Here is a 19,964-nt window from a genome sequence, read left to right on the forward strand (position 1 = left end):
CACTCAGTGGGTAGCTTCCAGAGGTGGAAGCAAGGCCTGGAAGCCAGACATTTGTGATGACATGCTACAGATAATTTTCCCCTTCCCTGACACCTGTTCAAGTGATGCACCTTAAGCTCCATAGAAACTCACCCTGTATCGAGTCTTTCAAGTTCAAAATGTCAGACAGTGAGAAGTTTCTGTTGCCAGGTAGGGAGGAGATACTCTTATCTATAAACCAGATCTTGAAGTTTATTTCTCTCATAGATAGTGGTGAGACACAACAGCAGCCAGGTGGAGTTTTATAACATGGCCACCCTATGGACTGCAGAATATAAACTATTCGCCAGTAAGACCAGAGCATTCCATTTGCCTCAGTATCACAAAAATCTCTTGCATAGGCACTATTTAGTCTGAAGCATGGTCTAGAAAAATCTGGTTTCTTCCTACTGACCAACAAAGCATGTAAAAGTTTTGTTCCATGTTATGACCTTGCTACTAATAAAGCTTCCAGTGAAGCCATCAGCTGGCATTCTGTACATGTATCAAGCTGTTAATGCCAGCACGAAGGCCAAAGAATGAGCTTCATGTGTTACAAGTTTCCCGTCTCATCCCACCACTCACAAACAAAGCAGACAGTGCCACCTACCGACTCCGTTTAAAGCTCCCAAGCTGAAGTTTGAGGTTATTTTTTACTTCATGACAACTGATCTGAACCAGGATCTAAAAATCACGTCCCTTCTTTCTACAAGGTGCACAAGGGACTGATATCCAGGCATTAACTAAACTGCAATTCCCTGCCAGGGAAATATCTCAACATTCCCCCTGCCCTAATCTCTTTTGGAGACTTAATGGTCCTGTGTATGACAGAGGTCAAGTACAGGGTGGTAAGCATCCAGTAGGAATGAAAGGAGAGGGATCCCATCAAGGATCTTAAAGCTGTGCTTTAGAAATACTGATGTACCAGAGCAAGGGACACCCAGCAACCCACAAGTCAGCCTAGCACTTAAGGTGCCTCGTTGATGCTATCTTCTACAGAGCTTTCCTCTGTGTCAGAAGCTGCTAAGATAGACAAGCTCTAAATAAAGAGATTAATACTAAGCTAGTAAAATAGAAGATCTGAGACTGAAATCATGACCTCGTCTGCTTCTCTCTACACTTCAGTCACATTGTTGTGCCTTTGACAGTTAAACACTTTATGTCCATGTTACTAATGAAGGCCAAGTCCACCACCAGATCTGCACCAGCAGGTACTTGCATCCATTCCGATGTACTTACAGTATGAAAGTCAAAGAGAGACGCTATGCAAGGCATGAGTGGATAACCTATGGACAGACAACTGGATTTCCTGATTTAATTCTTCCATTTTCAGCGTGATTCAGAGAACTGAACTGGCACTTTGGAGGCTGAGAAAAATGGGTAAGACAGAGATACTGAAAACAAGCTTAACGAAAGTATCTCTGTAAATTTCTCAGAAGAGATACCAGTACTCCCTGCCTTTCCAAGTGTAACATGTATGTATGGTGCCACGAGCACTAAAAAGAAGCTTGGGATCCTCCTTGCATCAGACAGTGGATCTTGCATAAGCCGACAGCAAACTGAGAACCAAACAATGCACACTGGCTTACAATCTTTTATTTACACATTTGCAAACGATTAGAAAATATACACAGTTAGACTAGAGTGTTATAGTGTATGAATAATGGTTCTGTTTCGGAGCTCCTGCACATATTCCTTAGCTTGGTCAAATCCAGTCCGCGGTGCTTCTGGAGGGGGAGGTGGGCCTTCTACCAGTTTCACAAAGTAATGGCACTTAACTTTCTCCATGATGCCAAACATGCCTCGGCCATGGTAGCGGATCCGTTTCAGATAGTGGCCTTTTCCAGAAAAGGAGTCAGCTAGGAGAAAAGAAATGGGGGCATCTCACAGTGAATGAGCTACTGGCTATTGTATTGGCTACTGGCAGGTATTTTTTCATAAGTACCTTCAAATTCTTTTCCCTCCAGATTTTTTTTCCTTTTTATTGCACACGTAACAAAGTTGTTCTTGGATAGCTCATGATTAAGAGCATTCGCTAAGATCACTAGTGCTGAATTATAAAAAGCATGTACATGTAATTTATTCATTTTGGATAAAGTGAACAAAAAAAAAGAATAGAAGCTAATTTGGGGCCTACCAGGTTTTACAGTGTCCCTTTAACGAGCAACCTAATTTATCTTCAGTAACTACTAATATAAGGTAACAGATTCCTGTCTCCTCCATTCTTAGTGGAGACTCAGGAGACTCCATTTTGTCGTGTTTCCTCCATCTCACCACACTCACTGTATTTACCAGATATTATCATTATCTGAACACGCAACCATACACATAAAATTGTGAGACTGAAGGGACCTTGAGAGGGCATCTACTCCAGGTCCCTGCACTGCTCATAGGACTAAATATTATCTAGGCCAGTGGTCCCCGCTATGGCGCCCGCGGGAGCATTTGTGTGTGCCCGCCAAGTGGTCAGGGCTGGCCCTGTCCCGGGTGCGTGGCGCATGCGTGGTGCTGGAGCCGGCCCCGGGCGCATGGAGAGCGCCGACCCCGGGAGCGCGGCGAAGTGGCTGCCTGCGCCCCGGGTGCGCAGCTATGAGGCGCCGGCCCCGGGAGCACCGCAAATTGGCATCCCCACCCCCAGTCATGCAGCTGGTGGGGGGGGGGGCGCGGGTGCCAGCTTTGGGCACACGGCTATTTGGGGGGGTGCTGGCCCTGGGCACGCGGCTCTGCAGGACGCTGGCCCCAGGCTTGCTGCAAATGAGCGGTCCCGCCCGTGGCCACGCAGTGCATAGGGTTGCTGGCCCCAGGCACATGGCTCATGGGGGTGTGGTGTATGCACGGCCCCGCCTCCAGGTGCATGAGTGTCCCCGCCCCCTGGCGCCCGGCAGCTTCAAATGGTTGGAGACCACTGATCTAGCCCATCCCTAAAACAAAAGGAAAAACTATGTAGCACTTTAAAGACTAACAAGATGGTTTAATAGGTGATGAGCTTTCGTGGGCCAGAACCGCTTCCTCAGAAATCATTTTCCACTCCACCTCATCTGATAAAATGGTGTTTTTTTTTTTGTTGTTGTTTTTTTTTTTTTTTTTACACACACAAAAGCTCTTAAAAGTCTTCAATGATGGAGATTCCACAATCGCCCTAGGCAGTTTATTACAGGGCTTAACCACCCTGACAGACAGGAATTTTTTCCTAATGTCCAACCCTAAACTTCCTTTGCTATAATTTAAGCCCATTGCTGCTTATTCTATCCTGAGAGGTTAAAAAACAATATTTCTCCTTGTAACAACCTTTTATGTACATGTAAACTACTATCATGTCCCCTCTCAGGCGTCCCTAGACTAACAAGCCAATTTTTTTTTCCCAATCTTTCCTAATAGGTCAACCTTCAATCATTTTTGTTACTCCTCTCTGAACTTTCTCCAATTTGTCTACGTTTCCTGAAAATGCGGTGTCTAAAATCGAATGCAATACTCCAGTTGAGACCTTATCAATGTGGAGTAGAGCAGAACAATTATTTCTCATGTCTTGCTTACAATATTTCTACTAGTACAGCCCAGAATGAATTTTACCATTTTTACAAGTGTCACAATATTGACTCATTTAGCTTGTGATCTACTATAACGCCCCCCCTCCTCCGATCCCTTTCTGCAGTACTCCTTCCTAAGCAGTCATTCCACATTTTGTATATGTGCAACTCTTAAATGGAGTACTTTGCATTTGTCCTTATTGAATGTCATCCTATTTACTTCATTTTCCCAATTTACGCAGATCCTTTTGAATTTTAATCCTAGCCTCCAAATCTCTTACAACTCTTCCCAGGTTGATATCATCTACAAACATGGAATTACTCTCTATACCATTATCTATTCTAAATCATTTACCCTTCTTGACCTTGAGGATCTAGGCAGGACTCTTTGGACCCTATCTGCTCTGCAACTAAGGTCACCTGAAGTTAACATGAGAAAGACTCAATGACTTTCCCTCGACAGCACCTCCAGCTGGACAACTAAGAGTTGCTTAGATCTTGGATGGCAGTGCAATGCACTAATCACAAAACAGTACGGCCAGTCATTAGAAAGTAAATAATTCAGTTATGAGACTTGCAAATGTCTCCAAGAAGGTGAACACAGCACTGTCAGCTATAGAGTGCTGGGCTTTTAATGTGTTATTTGTAGGAATGGGAGTATTTTGTCATTTGGGAAAACAAAAGTGCTTTTTACTTATAGTGTCTTACTTTGCTGCCAAGTAGCATATGTAGGAATAAGGCACAGATGTGATGCAACCTAATCCCACAACGCATGCACTAGTAACAATTTCTGATTTTGCTCTAATTCCACTCAGCTTTTAGCATTCTGACTCCTGAATACCAGCTTATGTAGCATAACAGAAACATCAGTGAAGTGACTAAGTAACAAGTTGGACCTGTGTCACAGGGCAGTAAAGAAACCAGGGTGGAATAGATTTTAAACAGCTAGCTTTGCCTAGGAGTACTCCATTAACAAGGATTTCAATTAAGTGTTTCCCTTAAAAGTTTAACATTACAAGACCCCTTTCTTAAGCCTCTCCCAGGGAGGTGTAATTCACCAATCAGCTCAATCACCTTCTCCCAAACTTTCCACTTCAGCAGCCATGAATATTATGAAGTGAGGGGTTATTTTCTCCCTTGTTAAAAAGCCAATTCAATTGCCTTTTTTCACCATCCTCAGTTCAAAAGAGAAATGAACTTTCCATGGGACTGATGATGACACAAGAGGTAAATGCCAAAACATTATAGGAGATCGTAAGAAGACTGCATGTAAGGCTGCATTTAAAAGCACTTCATTTAGAACCTTTTTTACCCCAATGAGAGATTGACAGAAGTTCAAATGCTCAAAAGTAAGAGATAACCGTTAGCTAGTTTTTCACATTTAAATGCAAGTTATATGCTATTGGAAGGGATAGAGCTTTGAAAATGTGACACTACAGAAAAAACCCCACACATTACTACACACACCACCATTGTTGATAAGTTTTGTAGGTCAGTGTCCTGTTAGAAACATTACTAAAACTCCACAGTTGAGGTGTTCAGATTTGTACTTTAAGTGGAATAAAAATCATCTTGTTTCACACTGAAATTCAGTCTCCATGTTTATAATAAAGCTTCAGAGGACAACTGGATTTTTCTGGTTTGTTTTGTGCGTATGCGCAGAATGTCTAGGGGAAAAGGGCACCAGGCTGACTAGACAGCACATGCAAAGGAGACAGAAACTAAGCAGTGGAAAAGAATGAGGAAGAGAAGGGACTGAATTAGAGGCAGAGAGCATAAAGAATTGGCCAGACAATGCAATAAAAATGTTTTTTGCCCCCAATATATTTTCCTAGTATTTTCCCACGTAAGGCCTTGCTGTCATTTCCCCACACCATAAAAATGTGCCTGCTCTTCAATGAGATGCTTCTAAGACAAGTTAAATTTAATTTGTTTGGTGGATTACAGGCATAGGCATTAGCATTAATACAACAGATGAATGGAAACCTGATCTCTACTCATCTGGGACTGTCAAAGCTAGCTGTTAGCACTGAAACATAACAGACTTCTTTTCTTATTTGCCACCATTTAATACTTCCTGAAGTCAAGCATCTTCCTCCAAGTGAAACTATCCATCTGTATTCAGTTAGTAGAGAGTCTGTGCTGATGGATGTACATCTCTTACTAAAAATGGTGTCAAATGCTATAGGAAGTCCTGGTAGCCACTAGTACTAACTAAAGGCTTAATTAGCTTTTTACTATGTAACAACTGTAGTTGCAATAGTGTTGACCACGTGCAGACTTTTAAGGGCTTAATAGAGCCCTAGTGAGGCTGCAGAAGCAGCAGCTAATCAAGGCCCAGCAGGTCCAAATAAAAACTGCAGGCCACAGCAAGGTCAGTACTTGTCTGAAGCTTGAGGAGGGAGAGAATGCATCTGGAATAGGCTGCAACCCCACAGCACAGTATCCCCAAACTCTTCCAATCAAACCCCATCCGTGCCCAGTCTGAACACCCTCAGGAGCCGGGGGGAGAGAGGGGAGAGCAAGTGGGGCCCAAGGAGGAGGAGCCATGCTTCGGGGTAAGGGGTGAGTGGGGCAGGACAGGCAAAGGGGAGTCACACTTAAGGCAGGAAAAGGAAGCTACTGGTACTGGTCCCCAGAGCCATCCCTGAGAGTTCCTTCAGGCACCAACAGCTGCTCTGTCCGATCCCTTCAGAGGCAGAAGCTGGTTACTGGAGGTAACCAGATTTACAGTGTCTGGGTAGCTGGGACAGGCCAGAGTGGAATGAGGGGCAGAGCAAGGTGGGGGTAGTGCTTCCTTCCCATGCTCCCAAGAGACAGGCCTGGCCCTCCCCCGGATATTCCCTCCTTAGGGAGGCACATCCCACCGTTTGGGATCATTGCTATAGCACCTTGCACAGAACTCGGGGAGAAGAGCAGCTCCAGATAGGCTGCTGACACTGCGCAGGGTGCCGTGGACATAGGGAAGTGGCCCAGGCAAACATAGCAATAGTAGAGACAAAGGAATGCCATAAGTGACTGCAGTTCAGAGGGTCCCTGGCCTGGGACCCACAGAGGTGAGTGGACCAGGGTTTCCCCACTCACAGGACAATGGATTGTAGTCACCATGGGAGAGGTGGCTGGATAAAAAGCTAAACACCCCCAGAAGTAGGGGGAGCATGGATAATGACAAGGCTGGAGGGCCCAGTTGCAGTTCCTGATGCTGTGAGAAGGGTTGCACATGGACCATGGACAAGTGACAGGGTGCAAACCACAGAGAGACATCGGCCTCAAGCTACTCCTCAGAATTACCAGGAGGCAGCACTACTCCAGCAACGAATGATGTGCTCCTGGACAGTAGTTAACCGTTTTAGGCAGCAACCAGTTTGGAGCACTTTGATATCAAGAAACCTTATTGGGGATAAAAGCATCTCAGGTCATTATAGGGAGACATTTTTCGGCACTAAAAATAAGAAACAATTTTACCTATATATAAATTTGATTTGAATTCTACATTGTGATCTCTCACGGCCATTTCTTGCGCTTCCAGAAGAACCTATAGCAAAAGAAAAGAAATGCTGAACATGAATTAAAGCAAGGCAATTTCTCATCTCCATAAAGATACCTGCAACTGTTTCAACTTTTAAATTAGCCGTAGAAATAAAATTCTGAGGTTTATAAAGGCTAACTGATATCTCATTTTCAAAAGGGAATGCAATGTTTAAATTATGTTTAAAAATCTAGGCATATATGACAACATTTAAATATTTACAATATTTCTACAAGTAATTTAGAGGGATGTTAAATTTGGGACACAAACTGAAAATTTATTTTTTTGCTCTTAAGCAGTTTTAAGATTTTTTTTTCCAGCAAGTACCAGTTTTAAATCTCTTTTTTTTACCCTTTCACACAAGAACCAAGTGTCACCTAATGAAATCAACAGGCAACAGGTAAACAGCAAACAAAAGGAAATATTTTATCACATAATGCACAGTCAACCTGTGGAACCCATTGTTAGATGTTGTGAAGGTCAAACTGTAACTGGGTTCCAAAAAGAATTATAGTAAGTTCATGGAAGACAGATCTATCAATGGCTCTTGGACAAGATGATCAGAGATGCAACCCCTTGTTCTGAGTGTCCTAAGTCTTTAAATACTAGAAGCTGGGAGTGGATGCCAGGGGCAGATCACTTGAAAATTGCCCTATTCTGTTCATTTCCTCTGAAGCCGTCTGGCACTGGCCACTGTCTGAAAACAAAATGCAAGACTAGATGGACCATTGGTTGACCTAACATGGCAATTCTAATGTTCATCTTCATGAAGGATGATGCACCCTAGACTAGAAATGTAATCCTTCCAAGTGAAAAGGGACATACTTTATGCTATTTTTTAATTGATAACTGATGCCTCCTTTAGTGAGCAAATGGATCATCTGTTTAAGAGACCTTTGCAACAGAAAAACAATAATACAAGACTCAACTGTTCTCTCTACCCTATAATTTATAAATTCAAAACATGTTTTAAGATGCAAGTTTAGAGACATAAATTTAAATGTTTTTGAAGGCTGGTGATGATGAAAAGATGACACCCATATGTACTAAAATAGTACCTTGAATAGTTACTAAAATATTGTATGCAGAGGTCATTAATGCCTCAACAAATCAGAGCAGAATAAATTGATTGAAAAGAGTAATAAAAATGTATTGTAAGAAAGCTGGATCAAAGTATCATGGGGGGCTTAAAGGAAAGTCTCTGGAAATTATCAAACCCATACCTATCATCAGAAAGTACTGAAGAACTGTGCAATATACCTCTTTGATCACCTTTGCCCCCTTCTTGTCATTGAATTCCAGCTGAGCAAGAGCCTGATCAATTGTCATTCCTTTTATCTGGAATTAGGAAAAGTTAAAAGAAAAAATTAAACCCTTCAGAACAAAAGGCAGAAAAGCGTTAAGATTGCAATGCCAGGAACAATGCTGATATCATAATTAAATTTCAAAGATGTTAGCCCTTCTTCCCCCATTCCTATTCACCACACACTAAAACGTTTAGTGCAGAGGTCTTATCATCCAATTGCCATACAATTTTTCATAAGGGAAGGATCTGTCTGTCGTCCTTGACCAAAATTCCTACCACCAACTGCTGCTGAGCCGCAGTTAGCGTGGCCCATCCCTCTTCTAGGCAAGGCAACATAATGGTGTCACATGTATACAGTTTGAGAAGCACTTTCCTACCAAGTACATTGAACAAAGTTAAAATGTTGTCTTACCAGCTTTGCCAAATACCACATCTTGTCCTTACTGTATTTTATCTCCCTTCGACAGTGGAATATTTCCTAGAGAGAAAAGGTTTTTTTTAAAGCTATAATAATGGTGATTTGGCTGTAAAACTGAGAAGATGGAATGTTTATGATCTCAGGGAGAAAAAAAAACCTCATAAGATCAAGGCAAGCTCATCATTTCTGCTACTATGCTAACTACATTGGTACTATAATGAACTTAATTAGCCCATCAGAGGCAGATTCAGAAAGAAGGAACTTGCAAAATCAGTAACTGATAAGAAAAGCTGTCTCCAAAGATGTACCTCAACACCACTGCTGCACCAGCAAGTACAATTTAACAGAAGGGTCAGCAACCCATGGCTCAGTACGGAACCAGATGTGGCTCCTTTGTCATTCCCAAAATCCATGCAACTTTTTAAATGAAAAATTAATTCAAAATTTTAAACACACAAATTACTCATGGCAGGAGGGTCTGTCTTTGTCTGTTTCACTTTACCCAGAGGTGAAAGGAAGGGGGTGGTCCCAGGAAGAACCGGCTGCGCTGCAGCAAGAGCTGGCTGGGGTACTCTGCTTGTTTGAAGAGCTGGCTGAGGGCGTGCGGTAGGGGACGTGGGCGCGCTCCCAGCTGGGATAGTGAGAGGGGCTGGTGGCAGCAGATGCCTCTATCTGACCGCCACAGCCCAGCTCCAGCCCCCATCTGATGGCTACGTTCAGGGGCTGCAGCTGTGCTCCTGGGGCAGTCCCCAAGACCCTGCCATGGTAACCCTGCAACTGCTGCAACAGCCTGGCCACAGCATCCTCGTCCAGCCTTTGCTACCTGGGGACAGCAGCCCAGCCCCGGCCAGGTAAGGTGATCCAGCCCCAGGGTCCCCCACATGCAGCCCCAGAGCAAGGGTGATTAAACCATGAGTAAACTGACCAGTTGGCCCCACTGGGTGCAGGAGTGGGCAGAAGGGAGTCCTAATGGATAAGGCATCATCTGAAGGTAAGGAGGACGAATAGATCTCAAGGGCCTAACGGATAACACATCAGCCTCCCAAGCCTGGAGTTGCAGGTTCAAGTCGTCGTCCCCTCCCCCCAATGCTCCTAGAGACAGGCACACCAATGCCAGCCTCCCTGCTGATGGGAAGAGATAGCCCCCAGGGAAGGCAAACCACAGACACACTGCCTGGAAGCTTCCCCCACCACTCCCATTGGCCCATCCCTGTCATGCTTCTCTCACACATCCCAGCCAGCTCCTACTCCCTCCCGGCCAGACTCCCTCCTGCAGGGGCTGCAGGAAGCTGGTAGTGGCTGCCAAGCTGCTCCAGGGGCAGGTGGCTTGCTCTGGTGCTGCACCGCTCCAGCTTACAGCCAGGGCAGGCCATGTGGTAGCTGCACCCACCTTGGCCACAGCTCCAACGCTGGGGAATCTGGGGGGAGTGGCTGTGTGCAGCAAAACTGCAGGTCCATGCTGCCACACAGCTTAAAGCAGGAGTTCCCGACTTTTTTTTTTACCGCAAACCCATTCACAAACTTTTGGTGGACTGGTAACATTTTATTTGCATATTCATTATAAAATGTTTTCCTGTCCACCTAGCCCCAACTCAGCCTCTTGTCCCCCAGTCTCACACTCTTTAAAGCCCCACACCTACACCCCATGCCCTTTGGCCCTTTAACCTCTAATCCCTGCAGCCCATGCCAACACCTTCTTGCCCCATGACCACACCATACCCTCACCCAATACCCCTTTGAACCCACCCCAGACCTACACTTCCCAGAGCGAGGCTGCCCCCTCTAGAGAGCATGGGCATTACTGATGCATGGGCAGGGGGAGCAGCCGTTGGCAGCGTGCATGCTTCCTCCTCTTATGTTCCTTCCTTCCCTAAGCACATCCCATGCCTCCGTGGCTAGAGGTGAGGGGGTACAGAGCATGGAGCCTCTGGCACCACCTCTTCCTGCTGCCACTACAGACCCAGCGCCACTGCCAGGCAAAATCAGCCGCCATGGCTGCCAGAGCTGAGCTGCCACACCTGAACAGCCAGGTTCTGGCCCAGCAGCCAGTGGTTCACAGTGGTTATTGAGAACCACTGGCTTAGAGGGAACTCTGTTTTCATATTGCTTTCCTCCATCAAAGGCTCAGCATTTAGTTTGTCTGAATGACCAACATTAAATGGCTTATAACATTTTGATTATCCAATTAACTTTGATTATCCAATGAATGTGTTTTGCACAATGCAATCTAAACAGCTGCTGATGTCCAAGCTGAATCTTCAGTAGCTCTTTTCCACTTCTAAATTCTGAGATTAAATGAACCTCCTTTGCTCATACAGTTACAAACAAGATAGCAAAAATATCTAAATCCTAGACTGAGTATGCTAACTAGTTATCATATATGATCATCTTGTGCAATTATCCAGAGAGGTAGTCCAATCAGCAGCAACTAGGTGTTACATATAAGTAGGTAGAGAGAGTTCACAGGTGAATTCTTACTGCTGGTCTTCGAGGCTCTCCTGGCAGCTGCGGAGGGTACACTATTCTGTTCTTCTTCTCCCATCTCCCAACATTCTCCAGAAATGCGCTTGTGTGGATATTTGACAGAGGAGAAATAGTGCAAGATGCTAGTAACCTGCAAGACACAATTCGTCAAACCTTTTGCTCCTAGACCTGTGCAGTGTGCTCATATCTAAATAACTGAAGCTGACTGTAAGCTAAGTCACAGAAACATCAGAATGCCCCAGATGAGTTTAACCAACTTACATTTTTATTTAACATTAGCAATTGGCAAAAAGAGGTTAGAAGAGATATGTGCTTATGCCAAGGGCATTTCTCCTGTGCATAAGAAATTTGGGACACATTGTGATGGATCCTTCCTCTACAGTTCCCATCAATGCTGCCAAAGTATCTCAGTCCTGGCCAACTACAGAGCCATTGCACATCATTCCAGATTTAAAGACTTAATCCAGTCATTTATCCCTAGATAAAAAAAAAAAAATTAGCCCACCTGAATGAATCCTATCATCTAGCAAGGGACACTAAGTTCTGCAATTTAACTGATTCTTGCCCGCTTATTGGCTAGTGACCTTACAGCACTAATAATGTTTTGCCTTTTTCAATAGCAGACTACTGACATATGTAAGTAACATGATAGCAACAAGTGTGTTTCCTACTAAATTTGAAATGAAAGCTACTATACTAAAATACTTTCAAAATGCAGTGAAGCCAAATTTTATTTAAATTTAAAATTTAAATTTTAAGGTAAAACAAGACTGAGGTGTATTTCTGTGGTTTATCAGTTATTTCCTAGCCTGAGAATCAGACAGCAATATTTGTAATTTAGAAGTGTCCCCTGCTGACCGAACAACAGAATGATGCTATATAGCCATTCCTGTTCAATACTGGGACTGAAGATGAGTCTGCAGTATAAGAGACAGGCAGGAAATAGAAAATGAGAAGCTAAATGCAAGAATAAAAGGAGACGCAGGTAAGAGTATGACTACTTTTAGACTGTTTAACCAGCTAATACGCTGTCTTAGGAGAATAGTGATAGTCTTAGAAGAAGGTTTTAATGAATACATTTATTACCCAAGACAAACATTATCTAGCTCTCTGGATGATCCCTGCTATTAACTCAAGTATCAGAAGCAACAGTGCATGGTGGCAACTATCTCCCAGGAGCACCTCAGGAGCCTGTGTGTAACTGTGAACGTTAACAAATAAGCTCAGGCTTGTCTGTTACCCATTTACACCAGTGGTCACCAACCAGTAGATTGGGATGTACTGGTAGATCTTGGAACCTTTGACAGGTGATCCTGAGAGGTTTGGCCAGGAGGTTATCAAGTGCCCGCACTTCAGCTGCCCTCTCAGCACTGCCCTGCTGCTCCTGCCCTTTGCCTTGGAGCTGCCCCTCACCCGTGGGAGCCTCCTGCTTGCTGTGTAGGGCACAGGAAGAAGAGGGGGGGCACTGATCTCAGGGTGCCTCTCCCTCCCTCCACCTGTACCCCATCTCCACAGAGCAGAGGGGGCAGGGATGGAGAGAGTTTGCTGGATGCTTTTGGGAGTGGTGCAGGGTCAGTCCTGCCTTAGTCCCCTGCACCACCACTCAGAAGCCACCTGTGGTAAGTGGTGCCCAGCTGGAGCCTGCATTCCCAATCCTGGCCCCAGTCCTGAACCCCTTCTGCACCCTAAATTCCTGCCCCCGGCCGGATAAAAGAGAGTGAGGCTGGGGGAGGGAGGACGGAGCGAGCAGGGGCAGGGCCTCAGAGAAGGGGGGGGGAGGGGGCATCGGAGCCACAGAATACAAACCCCAACCTCCTCCCTCAGTTTTCTTCCCCTCCCAAGGGGCCGCCCCCCCCCCCCCTCTAGCCCTGCACGCCCCTCCCCCAGCCCTGCACGCCCCCGCCCCCGCCCGGGGGACTGCCCCCCCTCTAGCCCTGCACGCCCCCGCCCCCGCCCAGGGGACTGCCCCCCCCCCCCAGCCCTGCACGCCCCCGCCCCCGCCCAGGGGACTGCCCCCCCCCAGCCCTGCACGCCCCTCCCCCAGCCATGCACGCCCCCGCCCGGGGGACTGCCCCCCCCTCTAGCCCTCCCCGCCCCCGCCCCCGCCCGGGGGACTGCCCCCCCCCTCTAGCCCTCCCCGCCCCCGCCCCCGCCCGGGGGACTGCCCCCCCTCTAGCCCTGCACGCCCCCGCCCCCGCCCGGGGGCCCCCCCCCTCTAGCCCTGCACGCCCCCGCCCGGGGGCCCAGCCCCCAATAGCCCCCCCGTAGGAGCAGAGCCGCAGCCCCGGAGCCCGAACCTGCCCTGCGGGGAGACGCGGCTCGTACCTCTCCGGCCGGGTCCAGCTGAGGAGGCTCCGCGCCCAGGCGGCCCCTGCAAGAGCGAAGCGGGGCAGTTAGCGAGGACACGGCGGCCAAACCCCCGCCCGCCCCGCTCCCCTCAGACTCACCCGCCGCCGCCGCCGCCATCTTCCCCGCTTCGCTTGGCGGCACGCGCCCCCCTACGCATGCGCAGGGCCCGCCGCGCGCCGGGGTCAGAGGTGACGTCGCGACCGCGTGCGGGCGGCGCTTGGCGGCAGCGCCTGGTAACGGTGCCTCCGGCGGGCGCGGCGCCTGGAGGGGCTGAGGCGCGGGGGCCATGGCGGCGGAGCGGGTCCTGCCCGCCTCCCCCAACTGGTACTGCGGCCGCTGCAGCGACACCTGCGGGGCCGGCCGCCTCTTCGGCTTCGGGGCCCGGAACAGCGTCTACCTGCTGGAGATCGGCGCCGCGCCCGCCTTCCACGGTAGCCCCCGGCGGGACCCGCCTCCCCCCCCCCCCGAGAGCCTGGGGGCAAGGAGCGCGCGGTCCTCCCCCCCCCCGAGAGCCTGAGGGCAAGGAGCGCGCGGTCCCCCCCCCCCCCGAGAGCCTGAGGGCAAGGAGCGCGCGGTCCTCCCCCCCCCCCCGAGAGCCTGAGGGCAAGGAGCGCGCGGTCCTCCCCCCTCCCCCCCCCCCCGAGAGCCTGAGGGCAAGGAGCGCGCGGTCCTCCCCCCCCCCCCCGAGAGCCTGAGGGCAAGGAGCGCGCGGTCCCCCCCCCCCCCCGAGCCTGAGGGCAAGGAGCGCGCGGTCCCCCCCCCCCCCCCGAGCCTGAGGGCAAGGAGCGCGCGGTCCCGTCCCCCCCGCGGTCCCGAGAACGAGCACGGGCCCCGAGAGCCTGGGGCAGGGAGCACGCGGTACTCTCCTCCCCCCCCCCCTTGCAGTAGCCACGCGCCCCACCGCGGAGCCCGGGAACCGTGGGCGGCTGCAGGGCTCGGCTGCTCCCCGGTCCATGCTCGGGCGGGAGGCTAAAGCGCCCTCGGCCTCCGCAGGGCTCCCCCGGGGGGCCCCGCTTCGCCCCAGTGTAAACATGCCTCGCGCCCGTTTTGCTCCAGCCCGCTCTGTGCCTGCGCCCGCGGGTCTGTCCCGCACGTGGGGTGACTCAGCCGGGGCCAGGCCGAGCTGGGGGGGTCTGTACTGCAGTGAAACTGCCCCCCCTCCTCCGAGCGTGCTGGTTATTGCTTTTAATTCGGTGTAGGAGTGTGTTGAAGTGCACGGGATGTGAGACCCCGGTGTGAGAAACCAGCCCGCAGCCGCGATCTCCAACTAATGTGGGACCTGTTGCAGAGCTCTCACAATCAGCCTGATTCTGAGAGAGGTGATGGGTTGGCTATTCTGACGCAGGCTTTGTCTACACTAGAAAGTTTAAAGAGCAGCTGAGGGCAGCACTTTAGTGCTGAAGTGTAGCTGCAGGCGGAGCCCTGAGAGCTCTCTCAGTGCACTAGGGCAGGGCTACTCAACTTTGGGAGCCCCGGGGGGCCAAAATGATACTTTGCATATGCATGCAAATAGCTTCTTTCACACTGACGGGCATGAATACAAAGATTAAGGCGAGACTACACAACACGCAGGCCCCATTAAAGTCAGTTCTGCTGCTATTCATAAAATGCAATATTTACCCCATTTCCACCCATATGACCAAGGCTTGACAAATAATACAATCTACTTGCCCCCGGAAGAGCTGGGTTTGAGCAATCAGCACCGTGGTTCGGCGAGCCCTGCATATGACAGCACTTTTAATGAGCAATGACAGTCCAGGAATGTAACTACTAAAACACATAGCAACAGAAGACCATTATATTGACTCGTCATTGTAGTGCGTGTTCCCGGTGGAGGCCATGTTCAAAGGATCCCACCCGCAGGCTGTGTGTCGAGCCCCACGTAAACCCAAACCACACCACAAACGGGCCACGTGTTGAGTAGCCCTGCTCTAGGTAAACCACCTCCACTAGGGTCATAGCTAACAGCATGGCTCCCAGCGCTGTAGCTCCGTTTACAGAGGTGCTTTACAGTGCTGTAACTTGCTGTGCTGGAGTGGGGGAGGGAATAGGTGTTTTCTCACACCCCTGATCCAGACAGTTGCAATGCAGTAAAATTCAAGTGTAAACTTAGTCTTAGACACTCTATCAAAAATATTTTTGTCTAAATTTAGAAAAACATTTGTGTTTCTGAAGCTAGAAAGTGTTGTGTGTAAGTCTTTTGCTTTTGTAATTGTAGGGGAACTGGTAGGCCATACAGAAAGGGTTTCTGGTTTCACGTTTTGTCACTATCCTGGTGAAAGCAACTTCTGTGCCAGCAGCTCTGATGACGGAACTGTGAAAATCTGGGATACGCAGAAGCTGACTCTTGTGACTGAGCATACACTGCATCAGGTATAGTAGCCAACCACTGTGCCTGTGAAAAAAATCTCTAAAACAAGGTTCCAAAATCTTTTCTTAGGTCAAGACAGAGTTGCACTAATTTCTCAATGCCTGTCAAATCGCTAGAAACCAAAAGAGATCCATGGTCCAATTTGCAAACTGAAACTGTAGAATAGATCTTTGAAAGCTGCATTTGTTTAAAAACTCATTTAAGTGACCTAATTTGCCTTTCTTATTGGAAATAGCAGAGGCACTGTATGTTTTGCTGTACAGGCAGTCCCCGACTTACGCAGATCCGACTCGCACTTACGAACGGGGCTTTCTCGCCCCGGAGGTCGAGGTGGCGGATTGCTACCTGTGAGCTCCGGGGCGAGAAAGCCCCGTTCGTAAGCTGCTCCGGTGCCCCTGGTCTGCTGGAGACCGTCTCCAGCAGACCAGGGGCACCGGGCGGGTTCCCGCGCTTCTGAGGCTTTGCTAGAGCAAAGCCTCAGAAGCGCGGGGAACCGCCGCTGCTGCCGCTTCAGTCCCGGTGCCTGTGGTCTGCTGAGGACCGTCCCCAGCAGACCACAGGCACCGGGACTGAAGCTGCAGCCACTGCGGGGTCCCGCGCCTCTGAGACTTTGCCAGAGCAAAGCCTCAGAGGCGCGGCACCCCGCTGCGGCTCTGCTCCCCGTGTCCCTGGTCTGCTGGGGGGGGGGGGGGGGAGCTAGTGTGCCCCCCCCCCCCAGCAGACCAGGCTTTTGTTTTGGACCCTGGGGCAGAGCAGATGGGGTGCTGCTGGGTTGGTCCAGCAGCACCGAGGAGCGGCGCTACTGGAGCAACCCAGCAGCACCCCAGCTGCTCTGCCCCAGGCGTCCCCAAGTCAGCTTCTGATGAAACTGACCAGCGCTGACTACAGGAAGCCCGAGGCAGAGTTGCTCTGCCCCGGGCTTCCTGGAATCAGCTGCTGATTAGTTTCAGCAGCAGCTGACTTGGGGACGCCTGGGGTTCTTAAGTTGATTCTGTATGTAAGTCTGAACTGGCGGTCAGTTTCAGCAGCGGCTGAATCTGGACGCCAGTTCCGACTTACATACAGATTCAACTTAAGAACAAACCTACAGTCCCTATCTTGTACGTAACCCGGAACTGCCTGAATCTGTAATTGTACTTCAGTATGTGAAATAACCTAATACCAAAATCAAGAGGTCTCTCTCATTCTGATTTCTAGGTAGATTTTAAAAAAAAAATCTATGTAATAAGATTCCAGGATTGTCACTGTGTGTGTCACTGCAAAGCCTAGAATGTCTGAAGAATCAGTGTGAAGTAATGAAACAGCTACAATCCTGTTTGAAAGTACTTTTTGTTTAGAATTTCACCTGGTTGAATTTCACCTGGTTGAATTATCACTGGGATTCACAGTCTGTTATCATCCAGTTTTTAAGTTCTTGGCCATTTTGACTTTAGAAATTAAACCTGTGCAGTAAGATCGTCCTCTCACAGTATTATCTACAGTAGTCAACGTCAGTGGGTTTCACTCTTTTTTTTTAATTTGTGGACCCCTAAACATTTTCAAATGAGGGTATGGACCCTTTTGAAAATCTTATTCTGTAGACCCTTAAGGGGTCTGCAGACCACAAGTTGAAAACTGATCTACATGCTTCTGCCTTCTAGCTGCTTAAGCAGACTGACCCATGTGCTTCCTGCTATTGTGTGTTTGTAAATTATTCCTTTAGACGAAGGGTCTACAAAACAAACTTAGAGACACAGCTTGACTAGACCTCCTTGATTAGCCTGCATTCTGTTTTTTCAGAATACGATCTCAGCATTGCATTGGTCATCCCACGTGAAAGATTTGGTGGTGTCCGGTGATGAGAAAGGGATAGTCATTTGTTATTGGTATAACAGAAACGACAGCCAGCAGTTCTTCCCAGAGCCTAGAACTATATTCTGTCTAACTTGTTCCCCACATCATGAGAACTTGGTGGCCATAGGGTAAGTACTAGTGACCTTATGGCTCTCTTTTATTTTGCAAGATAGATACCGTATGCGTGTTTTGCCTGTAATACAATTAGGTTTATTCTTTCAGAGGGTTCAGTAGTTAGGGTTTTTTTGCCTTAAAGGATGATTTAACCATGGTGTATGACATAGTTACCTCTAACAACCCCCAAAATGACATTTATGGTACTTGTATACTGCAAGGTTAAAACAGGAAGAGTTAGTGCATGAGTTAAAAAGCTGATGTAAGCTCCTATGTGCTCGGTATGTCCTTTAGAGCTGATCCTTATCAAGCAGCATGGAGATCTCTTGCTTTTATTTAAGAGTCTTTGACTCTCAGAATCCAGACTGGTTTCTTCTTGCCAGGGATTTTTATCCCCTTCAGTCCAGAATCCAAACTGATGGGATGAGTTCATTCACAGGCCTCTCCTTCCTGGAGGGAATGAGACATGCAGTCAACAAGGTCTCAGACCCTTAATGCTGTACAATGCCTTGTTTGTCTTCAGTGGGGTATCTTGTGTACACAGCAAGCATTTTACAATAATGCTTCTTTTCTTCTTTGGGGAGTTACACAGTTACGGAGGTTTACAATGTAGCTTTATAGGAAGTGGTGCAGAGATGATGAGTAGGATTAATACATTCAGCATCCTACAAGCATTCCGTAAAGCCTAAACACATTCTTATAATACTAGTATCTGTTTTAACTGGGCTAATCCACAGGTAAGCCAGACTGGTGTCCAGCTGTGCATTTGTCAGATCCTCATTTGGTATAGCTCCTTTAAATGGAGCTGTGCTGCTTTGCACCCACTAAGAGTCTGTCTCTGTGTGTTGATTTGGGAATCCGAGCATCTCTCCATGAATGTAAACATTTGTTCGTAGCTATAAAGATGGCATGGTGGTTATAATCGACATCAGCAGGAAAAGAGAAGTTCTTTACAGACTACGAGGCCATGATGATGAAATTCACTCCCTGGCGTGGTGTCCTGTGTCTGGTGAAGAAGTGTTGTACAGTCGGCAGGAAGAGCTTCAAGGTAAATAAATAGGTGCTTTTAAAGTGTTTTGTAGTTCATGTCATTGTGCAGCTAGGAGCCAGATAAGTTCCATATTTTATTAATAAAAATGCACTAGCTGATCTAAGGGAGCCAGGTTTGAAAAGGAAGTTTATCTGACACAGGGCGGTGTATTGGCAGTTGTTAATGTTTACATTGCTGTGCATTTTTCAAATGGCTATCATTTCAACACCGTTTAATGTTTTCCTTGGAAGAAGGTGAGGTTCCAAATGGAGAGCTAATGCAGGAGGCAGCTCTAATGAAAGGCTGTTACCTGGCCTCAGGAAGCAAAGATCAAACCATCCGAATCTGGAGCTGTGCTCGAGGCAGAGGTAAGTCCAATGGACCTTTCCAGAGGAAATCAAGTCAGCGCGTGTGGAATAAGTACACTTCTTGTCTGCTCGCCTACTAGCTCGGAAATACGATGATTCATTTGTATGTTAATAGTGCCTAGAGGCTCATATATGATCATGGCCCCAGTGTGCCTGATCCCCATATTTTAGTGTCAGCCTAGATGCTTAGCTTCCTGGGCTGGCCATCCAGGGCTAGAGTAAGTGGCAGAAGGAGCATCCTCTTCCACATCATAGAACACGTTTTACTGGAAGTAAAGAAATCCTGACCAGTTTTGGGGAATGGAGGCTCTGACCATTACTAGAATGATTCCAAGAATTTAATGGAGAGTACAGAGGAGCCCTCAGAGTACACTATAGATGTTGAAAGCAAGGGGTTAGGTCAGTGGTCCCCAACGTTGCGTGGCTGCCGGGCACCCGGGGGCGCGCGCCTGGAGCTGGCACCATGTTGGGGACCATTGGGTTAGCTACTGGCATACTGGGAAATTGTTAAAAATTAGTTGAAAGGACACATGGGAATGAGGCTTCATGTTATCAAGACCTGTCAGCTGCTCAGAGGACTGTTTTGTGCAGAGTGGCCAAATTCTAATGAATCTCTT

General features: G+C 48.0%; 2 protein-coding genes across 7 annotated transcripts in view; one reads left to right on the forward strand and one right to left on the reverse strand.

The window, feature by feature from the left end:
• Positions 1-1,598: 1,598 nt before the first annotated feature.
• MRPL22 (mitochondrial ribosomal protein L22) lies at positions 1,599-13,836 on the reverse strand. Of its 4 annotated transcripts, none has more exons than XM_089769446.1 (7): positions 13,730-13,836; positions 13,608-13,653; positions 11,277-11,412; positions 8,793-8,858; positions 8,335-8,412; positions 7,011-7,080; positions 1,599-1,877 (listed from the first exon to the last, which is right to left on the reverse strand). In XM_089769446.1, the coding sequence occupies exons 1-7, from the start codon at positions 13,746-13,748 to the stop codon at positions 1,666-1,668; spliced, it is 627 nt and encodes a 208-aa protein (XP_089625572.1). In that variant the 5' UTR covers positions 13,749-13,836; the 3' UTR covers positions 1,599-1,665. The 4 variants fall into 4 exon arrangements, with proteins under 4 accessions (XP_089625572.1, XP_075756728.2, XP_089625573.1 ...); XM_075900613.2 differs by having other exon boundaries at positions 13,733-13,821; XM_089769447.1 differs by having other exon boundaries at positions 13,739-13,820.
• Positions 13,837-13,854: 18 nt separating this feature from the next.
• GEMIN5 (gem nuclear organelle associated protein 5) overlaps positions 13,855-19,964 on the forward strand; it is a 28,350-nt gene continuing 22,240 nt past the window's right edge. The window contains exons 1-6 of one of the 3 annotated variants that reach the window (XM_075900600.2): positions 13,932-14,062; positions 14,831-14,950; positions 15,850-16,004; positions 17,782-17,963; positions 18,846-18,997; positions 19,231-19,347. In XM_075900600.2, coding sequence (XP_075756715.2) covers positions 14,902-14,950; positions 15,850-16,004; positions 17,782-17,963; positions 18,846-18,997; positions 19,231-19,347 — 655 coding nt within the window. In that variant the 5' untranslated portion in view covers positions 13,932-14,062; positions 14,831-14,901. Of the gene's footprint in view, positions 14,063-14,830; positions 14,951-15,849; positions 16,005-17,781; positions 17,964-18,845; positions 18,998-19,230; positions 19,348-19,964 lie in introns of all 3 variants that reach the window. The other 2 variants (XM_075900598.2, XM_075900599.2) reach the window with 2 other exon arrangements.

Source organism: Pelodiscus sinensis, chromosome 16 (assembly GCF_052426305.1).
Source record: "Pelodiscus sinensis isolate ZL-2025 chromosome 16, ASM5242630v1, whole genome shotgun sequence".
Lineage (NCBI taxonomy): Eukaryota > Metazoa > Chordata > Testudines > Trionychidae > Pelodiscus > Pelodiscus sinensis.